This window comes from Aedes aegypti, chromosome 1 (genome assembly GCF_002204515.2).
Source record: "Aedes aegypti strain LVP_AGWG chromosome 1, AaegL5.0 Primary Assembly, whole genome shotgun sequence".
In the NCBI taxonomy this organism is placed as follows: Eukaryota; Metazoa; Arthropoda; class Insecta; order Diptera; family Culicidae; genus Aedes; species Aedes aegypti.
The window spans coordinates 80,315,587-80,336,251 of NC_035107.1; the positions used below are offsets into that span (position 1 = coordinate 80,315,587).

At 38.8% G+C, this 20,665-nt stretch overlaps 1 protein-coding gene across 1 annotated transcript in view; it reads left to right on the forward strand.

Annotated features, from left to right (window-relative positions):
• Positions 1–20,665, forward strand: part of LOC5567617 (guanylate cyclase soluble subunit beta-1) — a 193,484-nt gene that overhangs the window by 26,700 nt on the left and 146,119 nt on the right. Inside the window, 1 exon segment of the mRNA XM_021840496.1 lies at positions 11,044–11,117. Coding sequence (XP_021696188.1) covers positions 11,044–11,117 — 74 coding nt within the window.

Sequence of the window (20,665 nt, forward strand, 5' to 3'; positions counted from 1 at the left end):
GGAATCTAGAATGGCTCCGACATACTTTACTTGATCAGTCACATTAATCTCAGTGCCAAAAAGACGTAAAGGTCGAATTCCGTCGCGGTTTCATCTTTCCGTAAAAAGAACAATAGATGTTTTATTCGGGTTAACCGAAAGGCCATATTGGCGACACCAACTCTCGACTACCTCAGCACTTTGCATCAGGTCGAATAGGGTGCTTATGCACATACCAACTATCAGAGCTAGATAGTCGTCGGCAAATCCATTTGTTGGCGCGGCGGGAGATGTAGAACAAACGGGTCACAGTCCTTTTAGCGAATTCCATATTTATTGGCAATAGCGCTTTAAAGCTAAAATATAAATTTGGTTTGGGATTCCTACGGTTTATAGCTGTTTTCATTTGTACTCACATTTCGGTGACTCTACTCTACATCGTCTACGTCCTTGTTACCGTCCTGTAGTTTATACAATCAGTCTTGAGGTTAATCTACCTGTTTAAGTCGGTTTAAAGTCTTAGTCTTAAGTCAACCACTAGGATGTAGGTTTACTTACAGTTGCATGGTTTTAACAGTAGTTCTAATTCAATTCATAGTTATATTTAGTAGGATTAGGTGCATGAAATATATAACCTGAAATCATAAAGTTAGGAAATTTACACATATTTCCTGCACATATTGTAATTTCACATGTTTAACTCACTATAAATAATCAATCAAGAATAATATATAATTTTAAACGAATTCAATTAAATATAAATTAAAAGTTTTTCTATAATAGTGATTAAGAATTCTAGCTCTGACACAATTTTCATCACCACATGATTTTACAATTTATCTCGCCGCTATCTGTCAGTCGTACATCTCCTCTTATACCATAGAAGTCAGCGGATGACAAGTCTATCCGTCAGGCCGGCAGCATCCCTGTGGAGCATTTTGCTGAAGCGTCAACGTTTGTAACGCCTCCCGCAACATCCCCCCCTTCGTAATGCTGCTCCGATTCAGCAGGATTACCCGATGGTAATATGTTGAGCACAGCGAGCTTTGCCACGGAACGGCGAAGAACTCCTGCACCTGTCTGCACGTCTGCCTGCCTGATACGACCATCTTTCCCTGGGATTACTTTCACGACCTTACCCCTAGGCCAAAGGTTCCGAGTTGTTTCTCCAACAATGAAGACAACGTCTCCTTCTTGAATAGGCTTCGTCTCCTCATGCCATTTGGTGCGTCGGGTCAAGTCCGGAAGATATTCCCGGATCCATCTTGCCCAGAATTGATCTAGAAGGCTGCGACACAGATTCCATCCGTTTCGAAGTGCTTCACCTTCAGCAACAGGAGCTTTCTCCGGCTGCTTGACACCATTTGAGCTAAGCAGGATGAAATGATTTGGAGTCAATGCTTCTTGGTCCGAAGTCTCCAGCGGCACGTAGGTCAAAGGCCTGGAATTGACCATTGCCTCAGCATCGCACAACATTGTTTGAAAAACTTCCTCAGATGGCGCACGAGAATTGTTGATCGACTCCATAGCGGTTTTAACTGCTCTTACCAAGCACCACCCATGTGCGGGGAAGAAGGTGGGATGAAGAACCAGCGAGTGTTAGCATCTGTAAACGTCTCCGACAATTCTTGGTTCATTGCCGATATTTGGTTAGCTAACTCCCGACTGGCGCCAACAAAATTCGTTCCGTGGTCAGTGTAGATTTGGGTCGGCGCACCGCGTCTTGCAATGAATCTCCGCAAGGCCAACTTGCAGGCCTCTGTAGAAAGTGAAGCTGTAACCTCCAAGTGAACCGCTCTTACGACCAAGCACGTGAAGAGTGCCACCCAACACTTTAGTTGACTTCGGCCGATCTTGATTAGGGGCTGTTTGGGCACGTCAGGAGTTAATCATCAATGTTAACTTCCTTTTCCCGATCAGCCTAGATAGCCGCGTAGTGTCGGTAGCGGTTGTTTCAATTGGCTAAGAATTAACACTACGGACTGCTTGTTTCGGTGGTAAAAGTCCACCTAACAGGTGACCCCTAATTCATGTGGCTTTAAGCTTACCGTGCCTAAGAATGAATGGTTAGGGGGGTCTAAATAAAACCTAACCGCAAACGGAGCCTGTGGAATACCAGCGCGCCCTCTATAGTATTATGCCCTTCCTGTGCTACCCGGAGCAATGGTGCAGGTGACCTTGTGTTTATCCGAGATAATCAGCTGCCCTTCTTCAGTCTCAAGCCTGAGGCTAAATAAGGGTGGGATTATTAATACGTTGTAACTTAGTTTAAATTTTCACCTCTACCTACCTTGATACCTTGATGGCTACAGCATAGCATCACGCCATTGCCGGGCGTATTGTAGAGCTCCATCTTCGTCGGTCTTGGGCGAAACTTCTCCAGTTGCCCCGAACGTTTAGGGTCGCCAGGTCCTCTTCCACTGCGTACAGCCAGCGTATTCGTGGTCTTCCCCGAAGCCGCCGACCTCTACCTGGTTCCCTGCTGAATATTATTTTCGCAATTCTTTCTTCCGACATTCGCACTAAGTGACCAGCCCACTGAAGTCTGCCGTATTTTACACGATTGATAATATTCGCATCTTTGTACACTTGATACAACTCGTGATTCATGCGTCTGCGCCACACACCATTTTCGAGTTTCCCACCGAGTATTGTCCGCAGCACTTTACGCTCGAAAACACCGAGAGCTTTCCGGTCTGACTCTTTCAACGTCCACGCTTCGTGCCCGTAGAGAGCCACCGGAAGAATCAATGTTTTATACAGGGCGAATTTTGTTTCGGTTTGCAAGCTGCGGGACCTAAGCTGGTTACGTAGTCCGTAAAAGGCCCTATTCGCAGCCGCAACACGTCTTTTCACTTCGCGGGAAACGTCGTTGTCACATGTCACAAGTGTTCCAAGGTAAACAAATTCTTCAACAACTTCAAACACATCCCCATCAAAGTGTAGAACTAGCCCTCGTGCGTTAAAATACACTCTAATAAAGATTTAAAAAAAAAAAAAACATCCCCATCAAACACTACCTTAGCACTTACACCACCATGCCTGACTCTATCTCTACCTGCAATCATGTACTTCGTCTTGGTAGAATTGATGGTCAGGCCTATCCTCGCTGTCTCCCTCTTCAGAGGCACGAAGGCCTCTTCCACTGACCTGCGATCGATTCCAATCAGGTCTATATCGTCCGCAAAGCCAAGGAGCATGTGCGACCTTGTGATAATAGTGCCATTCCTTTACACGCCAGATCTCCTAATAGCACCCTCAAGTGCAATGTTGAACAGTAAATTCGAAAGTGCGTCTCCCTGCTTCAATCCGTCTAACGTCACAAACGAGGTTGACACCTCGTCTGCGATCCGAACACTTGATTTCGAACCATCTAGCGTAGCACGTATCAGCCTAATTAGTTTCGCCGGAAAACCATTTTCAGACATAATCTGCCAAAGCTCATTTCTTTTCACTGAGTCATACGCCGCCTTGAAATCAATAAACAGATGGTGAGTCTGCAAGTTATACTCCCGGAATTTGTCTAGGATCATTCGCAAGCTAAACATCTGGTCCGTTGTCGAACGGCCCTCACGAAAACCAGCTTGGTATTCGCCGACGAAGGACTCCTCGAGCGGTCTCAGTCTGTTAAACAGGATGCGCGACAGAATTTTGTACGCCGAATTCAGCAGGGTTATTCCTCTGTAATTGGCACACTCCAGTCTGTGCCCTTTCTTGTAGATAGGGCGGATGAGGCCATCCAACCAGTCGGTGGGCAATTCTTCGTCCTCCCATACCTTCAGAAGTACTCGGTGGATCGACTGGTAAAGCTGCTCGCTTCCGTGCTTGAGAAGCTCGACCTTCCCAGCAGCCTTACAGTTCTTCAGCTCGCTGATAGCCTTTTTAACCTCTCCTATGGTCGGTGGGTCCACAGCTTGATCGTCATCATCTATGTTCATCCTGTTCCTCGCTACATTTCCATTCTCACCGTTCAACAATTGCTGAAAGTGCTCCTTCCACCTGGCAGCCACCGCCGTTTTATCGGTCAGCAAATTCCCTTCTCGGTCATTGCACATGGCGGGCACTGGTACGGTATTGTGCCGCGCACCATTGACCGTTGCATAAAATCTCCGCATATCATTCCGTTGTATATTGAAGCGTAGCGTTCTGTGTGTTGCGGAACTCGTGACGCTGGATAACCGCGCCCGAATTTTAGCTACAACGAGATAATGATCCGAGTCGATATTAGGGCCTCGGAAGGTCCTGACATCAATGACATCTGAGAAATGTCGCCCATCAACCAGCACGTGGTCTATTTGGGAGCAGGCATCGCCACTCGGATGTCGCCAGGTGTGTTTGCGGATATTCTTTCGCGCGAAGTATGTACTGCTGATTGCCATCCCTCTAGCAGCAGCGAAGGTTACTAGCCGCAGGCCATTATCATTGGTAACGGAATGAAGGCTTTCCGTTCCAATGACGGGTCGGAAAAAATCTTCTTTCCCGATCTGCGCATTTGCGTCGCCGATGACTATCTTGACGTCTTGTTTTGGGCACTCTCCGTAGGCCTTATCCAGGCTCTCATAGAACTCATCCTTCATGTCATCGGGCTTATCGTTCGTTGGCGCATATATGCTGATCAGGCTGTAGTTGAAGAACTTGCCCTTCATTCTCAACACACAGATTCGGTCGCTTACCGGTTTCCACCGAATAATTCGCTTCATCTGCTTCCCAATCGCTATGAAGCCAACTCCACGTTCTGCTCTGTCGCCACCGCTGTAGTAGATGTGGTACTTGAATGAAGTGTTGGCGATGGGGTCCACTGCTCGGAATTCGCGTTCTCCGGTTCTCGGCCAGCGTATTTCCTGGATAGCTGCCACGTTCACGCCGACATTCCGTAGTTCACGAGCCAAGGGCCCAACACGCGCGGGTTCATTCAAAGTTCTCACGTTCCAAGATCCAACTTTCCAATCGTTGTCCTTTATTCGTTGCCGGGTCTGTTGCCGTAAAATCAATCCGTTTGCTCTACTTTTGCCTTTCTTGGTTGGTGAAGAGTCTTCGATAGGCCACCTAACCAGGGTTGCGCTACCTACATCGTGCTAGAGGGGCTGCATCCTCGATGCTGACACGATACAGCATCGTCCGCTTGTTCTTTACATGATGACCACGGTCATAGCCATCACAACCATCCACCTTTATCAGGGCTTTGGACCTGTAGCTCTGGTTCTCAATAGTTTCAAGTTCTTTCGGACATGCTACTATGGTGAGCCGTCATGCGCTAGCGGTGTTTAGTTGGAAAACCGCCTCAATAGCATATCTGCTACGAGATTCCTCAAAAGTGGTGACAAGACTCCCCCTTGGGGGCATCCGCAAACACTCAATTTTCGAATCGCTGCTTGACGCAATGTCGAGAAGAGATGTCGGGTTTTGAGCATTTGATGAATCCAATTGGTAATCATTGTAGGTAGCCCATGGTTTCGTGCGGCTTCCAATATGGCATCGAAAGACACGTTATCAAAGACACCCTCAATATCCAAGAAAACACCCAAGCAGGATTGCTTCTGAGCAAATGCTTTCTCAATATCGCATACAACTTTGTGTAAAAGAGTCAGAGTGGACTTTCCATATTGGTGAACATGTTGATTCACATGAAGAGGCATGTTTGCCAAATAAACATCACGGATGTGATGATCGATAATGCGTTCCAGACATTTCAGAAGAAAAGAGGTCAGACCGATCTAAAACTTTCGCTTCCTTATACGACGCACGTCCTCCTTTCGGTATAAACTTTACAGTAATATCACGCCAGGATCTGGGAATGTATCCGGTAGCAAAAACAATTGTTCAAAAAATCATAACTCGCATCAAAACCCATCAGGAGTTCTTCTGAAGATTCTATCGTGAATTCCACGAAGCATTCCATTAGGAGTCCCTCTAGGGATTCCATCGGAAGTTCATCTATGCACTCAATCGAAAGTTTCTCTAGGGATTCTATCAAGAGTTCCATCAGGAGTCTTCAAGAATTCCTCCAGCGATCTCATCAGATGTTTCTATAAGGCTTCCATCAAGAATTCTTCTAGGGATATTATCAGGAGTTCCTTCAATGATTCCATTTGCAGTTTCTTGAAGAATATCTTTAGGAATTCCTCCAAGGATTATATCAGGAGTTCCTATAGAAATTCTATCAGGAGTATCTTTAGGGCTTCCAACTGAGTTCTTCTGGGGATTGAATCATGAGCTCTTACAGGGATTCTATCAAGAACTCCTTCAGAGATTCCATATGGAATTCCTCTAGAGATTCTATCAGGAGTTCCTCGAGGAATTTCATCGGAATTTCTTCTAAGTATATGATAAGAAGCTCCTCTGGGGATTCTATCAGGAGTTCCATCAGGAATCTTATCTAGAATTCCTCCAACGATTTCATCAGGAGTTCCCATAAGAATTCTTTCTAGAGAGTACATCAGAAGTTCTTCTGGGAATTAAATGAGTTCTTTTAGGTATTTCATCAGGAGTTCCTCCAGGAATTTCTTTAGCAGTTCCATTAGATATTCTGTCTGGAATTCCTTCAGGGATTCTATCAAAATTTTCTCTAGGTATTCCATCAGGAGTTCCCCTATATCTTTCAACAGGAGTTTTTCTAGGGAGTTCATCAGGAATTCTTCCACGGATTATATTAGGAGTTCCTACATGTTCAGATGTTCGCCTAGGAATTACATCAGAAGCTCCTCCAGGTATTCCATTAAAAGTATTTCTTTGGATTTTATAAGGAGGCATATCATCAGGAATCCCACCTGGGATCTCATCAGGAGTTCCTATAGAGATCCTGTCAAAGATTACATCAGAAGTTTTTCTAGAGAATACAGCAGGAGTTCTAGAGATTTTATCGGATGTTCCTCCAGGGGGTTTCCGTATGGAGTTCCTTCAGAAATTTTACCTGGAATTCCCATAGGAATTCTATCAAGAGTTTCTCTAGGGATTCCATCGAAAATTCCTCCAGAGATTACATCAGAAGTTCTGTCATGGATTCCATTAGAAATACTTCTAAGATTTCATTTAAAAAACCTCCTGGGATTCCATCAGAAGTTCTGTCAGGATTTTTTCTAAAGGTTCCTCTAAAAGTTTCTCTAGGATTATTCTGGGTTCCATCAGGCTATTTACAACGGACTTGTCCCGGAATTTATTAAGAGATTCTACCTGAGTTTTCTTGCAGGAGTTTCTGTATGGTGTTCTTCAAGGGAGTCCTCACGCAATTACTTTAGGGATTCCTCCCGGACTTCCTCAAGGGATTTCTTCTGGAATTAATTAAGGGATGCCTCCCGGAATCCCTCAAGGATTAACCAGAAACTTCTTATAAGGATTTCATCTCCGAAATTAATCAAGAGTTTTTCCTTCCAGAATTTCTCAAGGGATTTCTCGCGGATTTTTAAAGGATTTTCTTGCGGAGTATCTCCAGGGATGCTAAGGAGTTTTCAGGAATTCCACCAGAAATTTCTAATAATGATTTTACCAGCAATTTGGGAATCCACCAGTATATCCTCCAGTGCTCTCAGGAATTCCTCCTCGGATTCAAAAAAGGAATTCCTCTAGGGACTGCTCAAATAATTTAATCTTTGATAATTCCACCAGGATTTCAGTTCAGATCAGATAACTAATTTCTCGAGGAATTCAACAAGAGATTCCGACAGGGAATCAACCAAAATAATTCGAAAGAGCCCACATGTTTTTTTTTTTTTTTGTGGAATCACCAATATTTTTGCGAAAGAATTTACCAGGAATTCCGAAAAGGATTGAACTAAAAACTCTTCCTTCCTTTACTTTAGGTATTCCATCAGAAGGCTTCTATAAAATTCCAAAAGATTATTCCTCCAGGGATTCCCGTGATACTAAGAGGATTAAACAAAGCATTTCTAAAAATGCCTTCACATTGAACCCTTTATTACTTTAGGTATTTATCTGAAAGTTTTTTTTAATATCCATGGAGCAATTTCTTGAAAAATCCTTGGAGGAATCACCAAAGAAATCACTGGAGTAATTTCCATATAACTTTAAGGAAAAATCCCTCATATATCTCTGGATGAACTTTTTAAGCAGATGCTGGAGGAGTTTCTAATGGATTCTTTTAGGTACTTCTGGATTTCTTGGAAAAAAAAAATCTGCAAGACATACTGGAAGAAATTGATGGATAAATTCCTTCCGGAGTCCTCGGAATAATTTCTGGTGGATTCTTGAAGTAATTCCTGAAGAAATCCCAGGACGAATGCCGCTTACGGTCCCTTCAAAGGTACCAGCAAGAATCTTTGAGGGAAACATTTAAGAAGAATTTATTGAAGATTCCCTAGAAAATTCCCGGAGGATAACTTGGAAAACCTCTAAAAAAAACCGCAAGCGGAGTTTCTAAAGGAATCCCTGGTAGAATCCCATGTAGGAGATACTAGTTAATTCTTTTGCAGTATTTGTTGTGGATTCACTGAAGGCTTCCTGGTGAAATCCTTGGAGGAATTCTTGGTGGAATCCCTGAAGGAATTTCTTGGTGAATCCTTGGAAAAATTCTAGGTAGAATCATTGTAGAGTTGTTAGATTAAATCTTTGCATGTATTTCTGTAGGAATTATTGAAGGAATTTCTAGAGAAAATCGTGCAGGAACCCCTGAAGCAATCCTCGGAAGAATGTTTGGCTTAATTGTTGAAGGTTTTTCTGGAGGAGATTATGCACAAATTCCTAGGAAAATCACTAGTAGTACCGCTGGAAGATTTTAGATATGAGCAATTCCTGGTGGAATTTTTGATTGACTTCCTGTAGTTATTTCTTGGAAGGGATTCCTTTAGCAATCTGTTTGAAAATTTCTCAAGGAATTCCTGGTGAAATCGCGAGAAAAGAATCCTGAAGGAATCTGCTTAAGAATACGTGAAATTTTGCTGGAGGAATTATTATTAAAATCTTTGGATGATTTTTTGGTGGAATTCTTGAAGAAAGTATCAGATGAATCACTGAATTAAACCCTTGGGGTATTTTTGGATGAATTCCCGGAGGAATCTGTAAAAATAATGCTAAAACGAATCGCTGAAGAAATTCCAATGGAATTTAGGGAGTCTTAGGAGGAAGCCCTGAAAAATATCCTAGTGAAATCCCTGGGGGATAATATAAAATTTCTTGAGGAATCTTCTGAGATTTTTTTGAAAGATTCCGTGATAAGATTCGTGGGTAATGCGTGAATAAATCCTTAGAGGACTTTCTAGAAGAATTCCTGAAAGAATCTTTGAAAAAATTGTTAAAGCAATCTCTGGAGGAATTCTTGAAGGCAGTTTTGGAGTTAGCCCTGAAGAATCACTGAAGAAATCTCTTGAGTATTATTTGGATTGATCTTTGAAGGCGTCAGTAGAGGAAGTACTGAATAAGAATGCCACCTGAAGGATTCTACCCCATTACCCCGAATACCCTTTCACCGAATGACATCACCCCGAATTCCATTACCCCGAATGTACCATTACCCCGAATTCCATCACCCCGAATGCTATTTCCCCGAATTCACAAATATCTTGACATGATGATATTGATGACATTTCCCCATGATATTGGAATTCGGGGTAATGTCATTCGGGGTGATGGGTCGTTCGGGGTTTTGGAATTCGGGGTAGTGGCGTTCGGGTTAATGGCATTCGGGTAGTGGGATTCGGGCTAATGGGGTAGAATCCACCTGAAGGCATGCCTGAATGATTTTTCTTTTAGAAATTTCTGGTTGAATCTGTGGATAAATTTCTAAAGGAGATATTGTAAAATTGGAATCTTTAAGCTACTGAGCTTATGATTGGAAACAAAATGCATCGTATAAAGGTGCACCTTGCTGTCAAATTTCAAACAGGCAGTTCTTTACTCCACATAGAATATTTTACCAAAAGATTTGTTAATTTGTCTAATTCAAAATCGAAAAGATAACATTTTCGTCTAGGTTTTTAACCAATGCCAATACCACTATGCCACGGTGAAATGTCGCCTTGGGAAATTTTCTCACGACGAAAAAGAAAACCGGGAAGTCGCCACTCGTGCTCAAGCACTGAAGATTAATTTAATTACCGACGTGAAAAAATGTGTTGCTACCAATTCCACCATTCATTATCATCCACCCTTCTTCTGTCCCCTCTGCGTGCGTCGTTCCGAAACCTCAATCCGTGCTTTTCCGCATATCCGCCCCCAACCTCCAGATGGCGACACGAACGGAGAAGTTTTTAATGAAAATTTAAAACTAGGAGACGACAAAACACCAATTTAGGAGCGCACGTTGCACGTCTTTGAGGCGGGCTGTTTATTGCAGCTTTGAAAAAATATTTTAAAGTTTGGGCTCTTTAAAAAAAGAAAAAGAAAAAACAAACTTTCATTAAAATATGTAACACATATTTTGAGAATTTGTAAACTAACCCATATATTATTTGCATTGCCCAGGAACCCCACATCATGAAGGCCCACACAAAATATGACTCAAAATAATTATTATGGATCATTTAAGAATAATTAGACATATTAGCGATGAAGTAATGTCAACTTTTCTGAATCACATGAGAAGATTTGGAAAGTTCAGTGTTTCCTATTTTTAATTAGAGTGTAATATTTTTGCTCGAAATCTCGTCTGCAATCCAAACACTTGATTTCGAACCATTGAAAAGCGTTACACATATGGTCAAATTAGTATTATCTACCACATCTCATTTCGCTGCTATGCATTTAATTAACAGATGATGAATTTGCAAGTTTTACTCCTTTATTTGTATATTGTTACATATTTTACAGTCCACATCCATTTTTCTATAATGCATTCTTAATATTTCGCTGCAGCAAAAACCTTTTCTCCGTCGTCGGTGGGTGAATGGGAATAATAAGCCGAACCACGAGTGGCTCACTCATCTTCCGTGGAGGCTGGCTGCTGCTGCTGCTGCTCATCTTGATGAGGAAAAAAAATCGTGACGCATGTTCGCGAGAAGTGTTTATTTGCCGGATTTTATTTTTCCCTGAACTAATGTGTCATTTCACGTTCCTTACATTTCTTTTCATGATGCGGAAACATCTGCTGTCGATTGGGGCTGTTTGGTGCTGCAGTACGGATTCGTGAACTACGCGTTGGAGTTGCTGGTGCTCAAAAACTTCGGTATAGACATATGGGAACAAATAAAGTGAGTATGCGTCAACACATTTCAAACTTTTTAACAACGAGACTGCACATCCATCGATCTTCTACGAATAACAGCTTTAAGCGTGGGCTTTCCCCAAGTTATCAACAGACTTTCAACACAGTGGCGGGTGCCTGCTTAAGAATTATTATGAACTGTCGAATCGAAACGCCCCCCGAAGCCATCGTTCGTTATCCATCAATGATGGAAGAGCCACAGCCCCTATCTGTTGGCAGACAACTGCGCGACTGTCAATCCCGATTTACCTCGGAAGCCTGCTGGAAATAGGTTCTACCGGTAGCTGCCAAGGCGTTGACGATAATGAATTTCCTGCTATTTATATTGCTTTTAAGCGGAGATGGATGTTCGTGCTCGAAGGAGGCATGGAAGTATAATGTCGTCCTCTGCCATCCCATCCATCCATCCACATCATCCGCTCGATTCACCCTCTGAGTACAGGGATGCCAGGTGGATTGATGCGAAATCTTCTTAATGCACAGAAAAATGTCGCACAGTCTTGGAGCGGTCAATTCTGAAAATCCAAAGAATATGGTTGCAACCACGACCAAAATTGGAATTCCTGATCTTCAAAAAAAACCTTTGAAATAGAGATTGCTGATAATTGCATCAAGATGAGCAATTGACTCGATAGTTTAGAAAATTTTCCGAACGTCAAATTTAAGCAACCTCTAGTCCAGGCTCTTCGATTCAAGTGGGGAAACAAAGAATGCCGCCAATCGTGGGCAGTTGTTCTGATTTTGGAGGATTCATCCAGGAGATCTTGAACTCCATTAGGGGAATCAAGGTTTCCTTCCAAATCGCAAAGAAAGGAAACTGTCGCGTTTTGCCGGAAACACTTAAAGATCGCGAACTTCTGCTCAAACATCTATCTTGAAAAGAAGAAGCACACATTTTTAACTTATGACGACAAATTTGAACGTTTGTTCAAGGTCGTCTCAAAAGGTCCCTCAAGTGACTATAAGTCGCCTGAATAAATGATTAACTTGGATTTTTCCCAGCCCAAGTAATAATTATGAAAAAAGTATTCAATCTGACATTCTTCGGAAAGAGCTTTCTCGAGAATATTATTTAGTTTACTTTACAAAAGTGATCCTCATGATATTGCAGCTTATGAAACTTATATTCGATGGCCGTTGGACATAGGAACATTTCCAGAAACCTGGAGGAAATTTCCAGAACCCCACATAGAGCCGTCGGTGCCAAAGGTGGGGTCATGGTACTAAACATTGCCACATGGCTGATAAATGTATGATTTGCGGAGGATCTTCTTATGCTAAGGACGTCTGTAAAGAAAGAAACAAAAAAACTCAAATTGCGGGGGCAACCATAAGTCTGACTTTTGGGATTGCCCTTCGGCAAACGAGTCGTTGAGGCTTATGAAACATCAACTTTTTTTATCATTTGAAACCAATTTTTTTTTAAATTGGGTGTTTTTGTTGAGCTATCATAGCTGCCTGTTTGACTTTTCAATGCCCTGGGCTGCACGTTAATTTGCTTCAAACTGACTTGCGGAAATCGACTCATAATAAGTCATTTTTTGTCATTGGTGACTTCAATGCGAAACATCGCTCATGGAAAACATCGCAAATTAATTCAAACAGCAGAATTTTATTTGAAGAGTCCTCATCAGAATATTTTTCAATTCAATGCTCTGAAAACCCTACTTGTTTTTCTTATTCTAGAAACCCTTCTACGATTGATGAACTCGAAACTATACAGTAATTTATTTTATAATCCACTGTTAAAGCAAAGAGCATTGCAATGTGAAATGAAATTCGAATCAGTTATTATGGACAACGATCTTAAACTCTTGATCCATTCCATCCTTAGGATCTAAGAGCGTAAGCAGTTGTATATTGATGGTATATAGATATGGACTAAAACATTGAAACTACATATAAGTAAAGGGAGTATTGTATTGATTTGAACGAACATTTTGGAATCGCTGAGGACTCCACGTTATTCAGGCCTAAGCATCTACCCAGACAACCAGAAGTCGCATAACAGTTTACGATAAAGTCGTTTATTTGTACAATTTGCATCATACCCACACTACATGGTGGTTTAACGACGAGTTTCATCGCATAAAGCGTTTTATTTTGGGTTCATATGTACAGTTCCTTTCGTCCCGTATACACATACATAGTAAGTCTAATCAATCCGCAGCAGCTGTCAAATCAACTTTGTTATCATACATTAAGTTGCATAAGAGTCATCATATAAAATATGCACGTATATCGCCTCCACTGTGAAATTTTGCGCATATATGCATCGCATAATGCAAAATGTGATTTTGCTTTACGTACATTTTGGTTGTCTGGGTACAAGCGTAACCAAAGCTTTAATAATAGTTTTTAGGTATTTTTCAATTCTTGGCAAATAATTTGATGGAATAGTTCACCAAAGTAAGGAATAACTTTTTCAGATAAAGGCACAAAAATAATTTCCAGTGGATACAAGGGTGCAGTTTATTTATATGGAAATCTCCCAAAACTCAATTTGAGCCAAAAATTAGGTTTAGAGGTGGCGCAATTGACATTAGAGGGATTTTCCAAGTTATAAATACCTTCAGTAAAGTCTTCATAACATTGTTTTTTTGTAATTATTTTTTATTTTTTTACAATCATTTTCTTCGATATTATATGAATGAGTTGTTTGTATAACATCACATTTAAAAGTAAGTCTAATTAAAAAGTAGATTTTTCTAATTTTTCCTCATTTTACTAATAAAATATTTTTGTTGGTCATAACTTCATGAAAACTCAACCGACTCAAATTATGTTTACATGATTCCAAAGCCAATTTAGTTGTCTTTAAACTGTGTGTGTTTAAAATATTCAATTGAAAAAATCTTAGTTCTTTAATAAAAACTACTACTTTTCGTCAGGTTTTTATTTTCATTTTATTGGAATTATGTTTACATCTTTTTATAACTATGAGTTGAAAAATGAGCATATTTTTTAAAGGAATCTATGACATTTGGTCGAATGGCATTTAGTCGAATGACGTTTGGTCGAATCTATTTAGTTGCAACAGAAATAAAATTTTATATTTGGAAAGGATAGTGCTTGAGTCTAAATAGTATGAAAGCAAAGTTTTTCGTTTTGTCTGACTATCGTCGATGTTACCATTTTATCGCTAATACAAGATTGATTGAATATTTGAAAAAGTATCAGCCATTTTATCATCAATCCATATGCGATTAGCAAAATTTTGTTATTAAATTTTATGGACGCTCTTGCAACAAATTGATCAACCTCTTACGTTTTCGACGTTTCATGCTGCATGGCATGTTCTACGATTCGGGATAAGCTGATCTTAAATGGAAACAAGCCAATTTTTGTTACCTCAGTCAACTCGTCTTCACTTATCCGATACAAAAAATTGCACGAATTTCATTTTAAATAATCCAATGCTTCTACTGCAAACTCTGCTATTCACCCGAGGTCATAAATATTGTCAGTAAAGCCATATATTTACTTGAGGAATGTTATTAAGCTGGAAGTCACAATAAGCCAATTGGTCATAGGTAGAGTTACCGTCACCTTCGCCATGAACGTTTCCTTAAACCATGACTTCGCCATGTAGGTTTTCTATAAAGCAAATTTTTTCTGCCGTTTGAATTCTGATTTCCGCATTCAAAAATCTTACCCACGCCCGTGTTGCAGCTCACCCGGAATTCAAAGAAAGATCCCGTGCACTCTAGCCAAATGCTTCCATCATATGAGCTGATCTTCATTCCGAAGATCGATGGTATTTCAAAAGAATAATAAATAAAGAAAACATTAGGTTCAAATCGTCGAATTATAAAATAACTTGTCGAGCATTTTTTCAAAGAATGATGATATTTTAAAAGAATAAGAAATTCACTAGAGTTGAGTTTTTTAGTCAATGTACAAAACACTGCTAAAAAGTTCATTTGAATTATCATTCATGCAGCGAACTGGACTATCGAAATTCATACATTTTGCCTTATGAAAGATGGAACGATTTTCGCAATACGAATGCTTTATGTATCGTTCTAGCATCATTCCACACCAAGGCGTCGATAGGCGCGGGGTGTACGCACGAGCCTATCGATCGCAAGGTCCTTGGTTTGATTCCAGGTAACCGCGATAACTATTTTTGTTTTCAAATTTCGGTTTCATGGGGCAAATTTATGAATTTCAACCCAATTCCTTGTGGCGAATTTTCATAAGGGGTTCCTATGTTTATCGATAGTCCATTTGCCTAAGTGATGAAATCCTAGATTTTGGAATAACTTTAAATTGCAAATAAAATGTGTATTGAGTTTAAAAATAATTTTACCAAATGATCTTTCAATAAACCAATGGACCAATGCACGAGTTCATTAATTTGACGTTTGAGCGGTGCCGAATTCACTGGTTGCCATGGTCCCATAAATAACACGGCACCGCTATAACGTCAAATGATGAACCCGTGCATTGATCCATTCAAAATAAGCTTTCAACCTAATTTCCGTTCAACTAAACATCATTCGATACAAATAAATGTTCTAAAGCCATTCGACCAAATGTCCATTCGACCAAATGTCCTTTCGACCAAATGTACTTTCGACCAAATGTCATTCGACCAAACGTCATTCGACCAAATGTCATTCGACGAAATATCTATGACATTTGGTCGAAAGACATTTGGTCGAATAACATTTAGTCGAATGACGTTTGGTCGAAAGTACATTTGGTTGCAACAGAAAGCATATGATATTTGGTCGAACTGACATTTCATGAAAAAAAAATGTGCTCGAATCTAAACACTATGATAACAAAGTTTTACGTTTAGTCTGACTACCGTTGAGAGTAGCATTTTTTCGCTTAGACAAGAAACTGAAAAAGTATCAGCCATTTTACCAACGATCTATATGCGATTAGCAAAATTTTGATATTCAGTTTGATGGACGCTCTTCCGACGTATTAATCTACCTCTTGCGTGTTTGATGTTTCATGCTGCTTTCATGTCCAGGTATGTTCTGAGATTCAAGATAAGCTGATCTTAAATGGAAACAAGCCAACTTTCGTCACCTCAGTCAACTGATCTTTCCTTACCCGGTACAAAGAATCAGCACTTTTTTTTTCATTTTCAATAATCCAAATTTTCTACTGCAAACTCTGTTACTCACTCGAGGTCATCAACTTTGTCAGCAAAACCATATATTTGCTTGAACAACGTTATTAAGCTGGAAGTCACAATAAGCTAATTGACCATTTTCCTGCCGTTTTAATTCTGATTTCCGCATTAAAAATCTTACCCACGTCCATTGAGCTGCAAGACCCGGAATGCAAAGAAAAATCCCGAGCTCTCTCTCCGAATGCTTCCATCAGATGAGCTGATCTTCATTACGAAGAACGATGATATTTTAAAAGAATAATAAATGAAGAAAATATTATGTTCACATCATTGAGTAATAAAATAACTTGTTGAGCAGTTTTTAAAAGAATGATGATATTTTAGAAGAATAATAAATTCACTAGAGCTCAGTATTTCAGTTAATGACAAAAACTGTTAAATAGTTCATTTGGATAATCATTGAAATTTTTGATTTTGGCATACACAGTACCAAAAAATAATGTGATTTACGTCTTTTGGGATGCACATAAAAGAAGCGAGCCGAATGACGTAAATTTGTGTCAAATTTCAAATACGTTAGTGTCTGATTCGGGAAATGTCGACCTCAGTTCCATCGTTTTCGTGTCCTTTAACATGTAAAATTACATTTTTTGTTCAATACATCTTCAAGGACACGTTTTTGTGTCGTTCCATCACTTACATCATGTGTCATTCAGTCATAACCAGAATTACGTCCAGAGTAATTTTCATTATTTTTAAGAGTGTAACTTCAAATTACAAATAAAAAGGTGTATCAAATTTTAAAATAAGACTAGAGCAAATGTCCCATTTCTTATTCTACAAAAGTTAATGATTCAGATTATTCAAAAAATACGTTATCTTATCAACTTTGCAAAACAAATATCAATTTTACCAATTGATCGTCCAATAAACCATTTCAAAATAAGCTATCATCCAAACTTCTGTTCAACTAAACATCATTCGACGAAAATAAGTGTTCTAAAGACATTCGACCAAATGTCCATTCGACTAAATGTCCTTTCGACCAAATGTACTTTCGACCAAATGTCATTCGACCAAATGTCATTCGACGAAATGTCCTAAAGCCGAAATAAACAGCATACTGCGATTTATTCTAAGCGTGTACAATGGACCTATGCACGGGTTCACCAATTTGACGTTTGAGCGGTGCCGAATTCACTAGTTTCCATGGTCACCTACATAACACGGCACCGCTAAAACGTCAAATAGTGAACCCGTGCATAGGTCCATTGCCAAATACACTAATGTTATTGTATGTCAGTCGACGTACCGCGAAATAAAACCACGGTATTCAAAAAAAAACTGCCGTCTCCTCGAGATGAATCGTCATTTGGCGGCTGGTTCGCTTGAACTCTTTAGCACGGAGATTTTTTGCTTGAAAAGATCGACCAGTGCCAGGAGCTCCTCGGATGATTTCTCGTGCATTGCTGGTGCATCGAAGAGCATTTTGATGTGACACTTGATGAGCTACCGCTTATTCTCAAAGCGCAGCTTCAGTGTCATGCATCCTTGTAGCCTTGCTCGCTGACCTTTATCGGGTCGAGAATCGTTGCTGAGCAATTCCACCGAACATGACGATTTTTTTTTTAATTTAATTTTTGTATTTTTTGAATCGCCTGAAAATTTGCATACAGATTCTTAATGAACAAAAATGTCATTTTGCACCTTCAGACCGCCATTTTGAACCTCGCCTTATTTTTGAGAAGGGCGTATCGGAAAATGCATGGCAAATCTTTAAAAAACTGTAACTAGAAAACGGTTTGTCCGATCGATTTGAGATTTTCTACAAAGTTGTAGGTATTGCTTAGGACTAAATGGAGAAAAATATGCACGGTAAAAAAAAGTTACAGATTATTTTTTATTTCAAAAACAAAATTTTAAAATCGATTTTCTCCAGAAACGCAGTTTCGATTTTTTTTTATTTTTGGATATGTTTTAGGGGACAACTTATGTGATTAATTGCACAATGTTTCAAAATGGAAGAATTATAGACAAAAAAGTTATGATTTTTTTTAAATATTACAGATTTTGAAAAAAAAATCGAAATAGAGGAGAACAATAATTTTTTATGTGATTATTTGAAAGTACAGAAAAATTGCAATTGAAAAGTACTTAAGTATTTTTTTTTCTAGGTTGCATCAATTTCGAGATATACTCATATTTATATAAAATTTTCAAATAAAAAAGTAAATTAGGCCCTTTTCAAACATATTTCGTGTTTCTCCATTCCAGAAATATTTTATTTTGATTGAGTGAATCGTAGCTGAATTGTTTATTGTTTGATCGTAACCTATATACTAAAGTATTTAAAAAAGTATGCACGGTAAAAAAAATATAAACGAAATTTCCAAAAGAAAATTTGAAGTTCATTGTTCTTAAAAACCACAAAATTGATGTTTTTGGATATGTTTTGCAGCATATTGTTTGTAATTTCTTGCACAATGCCTCAAAACGGAAATTTTTTGGATAAAAAATAAATTATTTAAAAAAATAAATTAAACAAATTTATGTAAAACGATATTTTTGGTGCGTTTTTTTTTTTTTGAGTACAGAAAAATAACTTTATATTTTTAAATATGAAAAATTTCTATCGAAAAATACTCAAGTAAAATTTAGCTGAGATGCATCACTTCCGTGATATACACGGTAAATCTAAACGTGGCATTAAAAATGTGATTCTATCACAACGGTATACCTTTGGTCAGCAGGGCTAAGCCCGGCTAATGGGTAAAGGCCTCTCATCGCGGCAAGATCGTATAACCATGGAGAAGGAGTTTGTTTTTTGTTTTTTTTTTTTTTTTTTATAAATATATACTGCAATTTTATTTCTTAATTATATCAACTACATTCTTGTTATCGTCACAGCTCGAAAATTGTCTAACTTAATTTGTGTTTCAGAGATAGGGATAAACGAGTGTTATTTCTGAGTGCCTTGAACTGTTTTTGCACTTGAAAATAGTTGGTTAAGTTCTTGTGCAATGATATCATATTCCTCAGTCGTTGAATAACAAAAGAAGATTTGTGTAAGCTGCTCTTTTTTCCGATTTTGAGCCCAATCATATAGTTCCTTAGCATTTTTCATCGGATGTTCGCGTTCTTTGGTAAGACTGGCTCTGGTAGCCATACATTTTAGTGTCCCTGCTATGGCATCGCATGTTTTTTTTCCATGTGATGTTGCAAAAAAATGCCATTCAACTTCTATATCATATTTGATTTTAAATTCTGAGTTACCAACGACTCCTGACTTGGAACATTTATTTCAGTATCAGAAGTTACATGTTCATCACTGCTCGATGAGTCATTGCTACTAGATAGTTGAGTACAATTAGACAGTTTTAAACGACAAGAATCACAAATTTTAAGCTTACTATTTAATTTATTCTGTTCAGCAAATCCCAACAAAACCAATTTCTGAATATTATCTTCCGTAAGATTCCGACAATGTTTAGAACAACTTTGCTTGAACACTTTAATACATCTTGAACGGATATAACTCATTGCGTAAAAATGATATTTTTACAGCTTCACGCAAACAAAAATAAATACCTCTGTAAAACGCCTTCTTAATCTACAATATAATGCTGTATATTCTTTCGTAGCACGTCAATTTCACAGGCGTCACCTACAATCACTGAACAATCACTGTTGATACAACACTAATGCTCTCACGGTTTCAGACTTACCTTATATACTACATAGGTACTTCACATCACGAAGTTTTTGTACCGCATTTTTTTCAATGATGATTGCTACAGTGATAAAACTTGACAACATAGCGCATTATTTTTGTACCCATGAAGTACTTAAAAAAAGCATTGTTTTTCTTTTATTCATTAATCATGTCCAAATGTATGGGTATATGAAAAACGTGTTTGTTCATCATACCTACTAACACAGGCAAAAGTGATGAAAACCCTTGTGGAGCCTGTTTAGTAGAATGCCTGTAAATATACAAAAAGATGAGTAGTACTGTTCCTTTTAATTCTACTATTGTATCCTTCGACAGATACGCGTATTTCAACCTCAACTGTAAAGCCGTCTTCAGTGTTGTGTACTTGACTTGACTTGGTTTGTGTTGTTGAAATCAAAATAAAATTTTCCGGAATGGAGAAACACGAAATATGTTTGAAAAGGGCATATTTTTCTTTTTTTATTTGAAAATTTTATATAAGTATGAGTATGTCTCGAAATTGATGCAACCTAGAAAAATTTTACTTAAGTACTCTTCCAATGCATTTTCTGTAATATCAAATAAACACATAAAAAATATTGTTTTTCTTTATTTCGATTTTATTCAAAATTTATAATATTTTATAAAATTATAACTTTTTTGTCGATAATTCTTCTATTATGAAATATTGTGCAATAAATCACATAAGTTGTCCCCTAAAACATGTCTA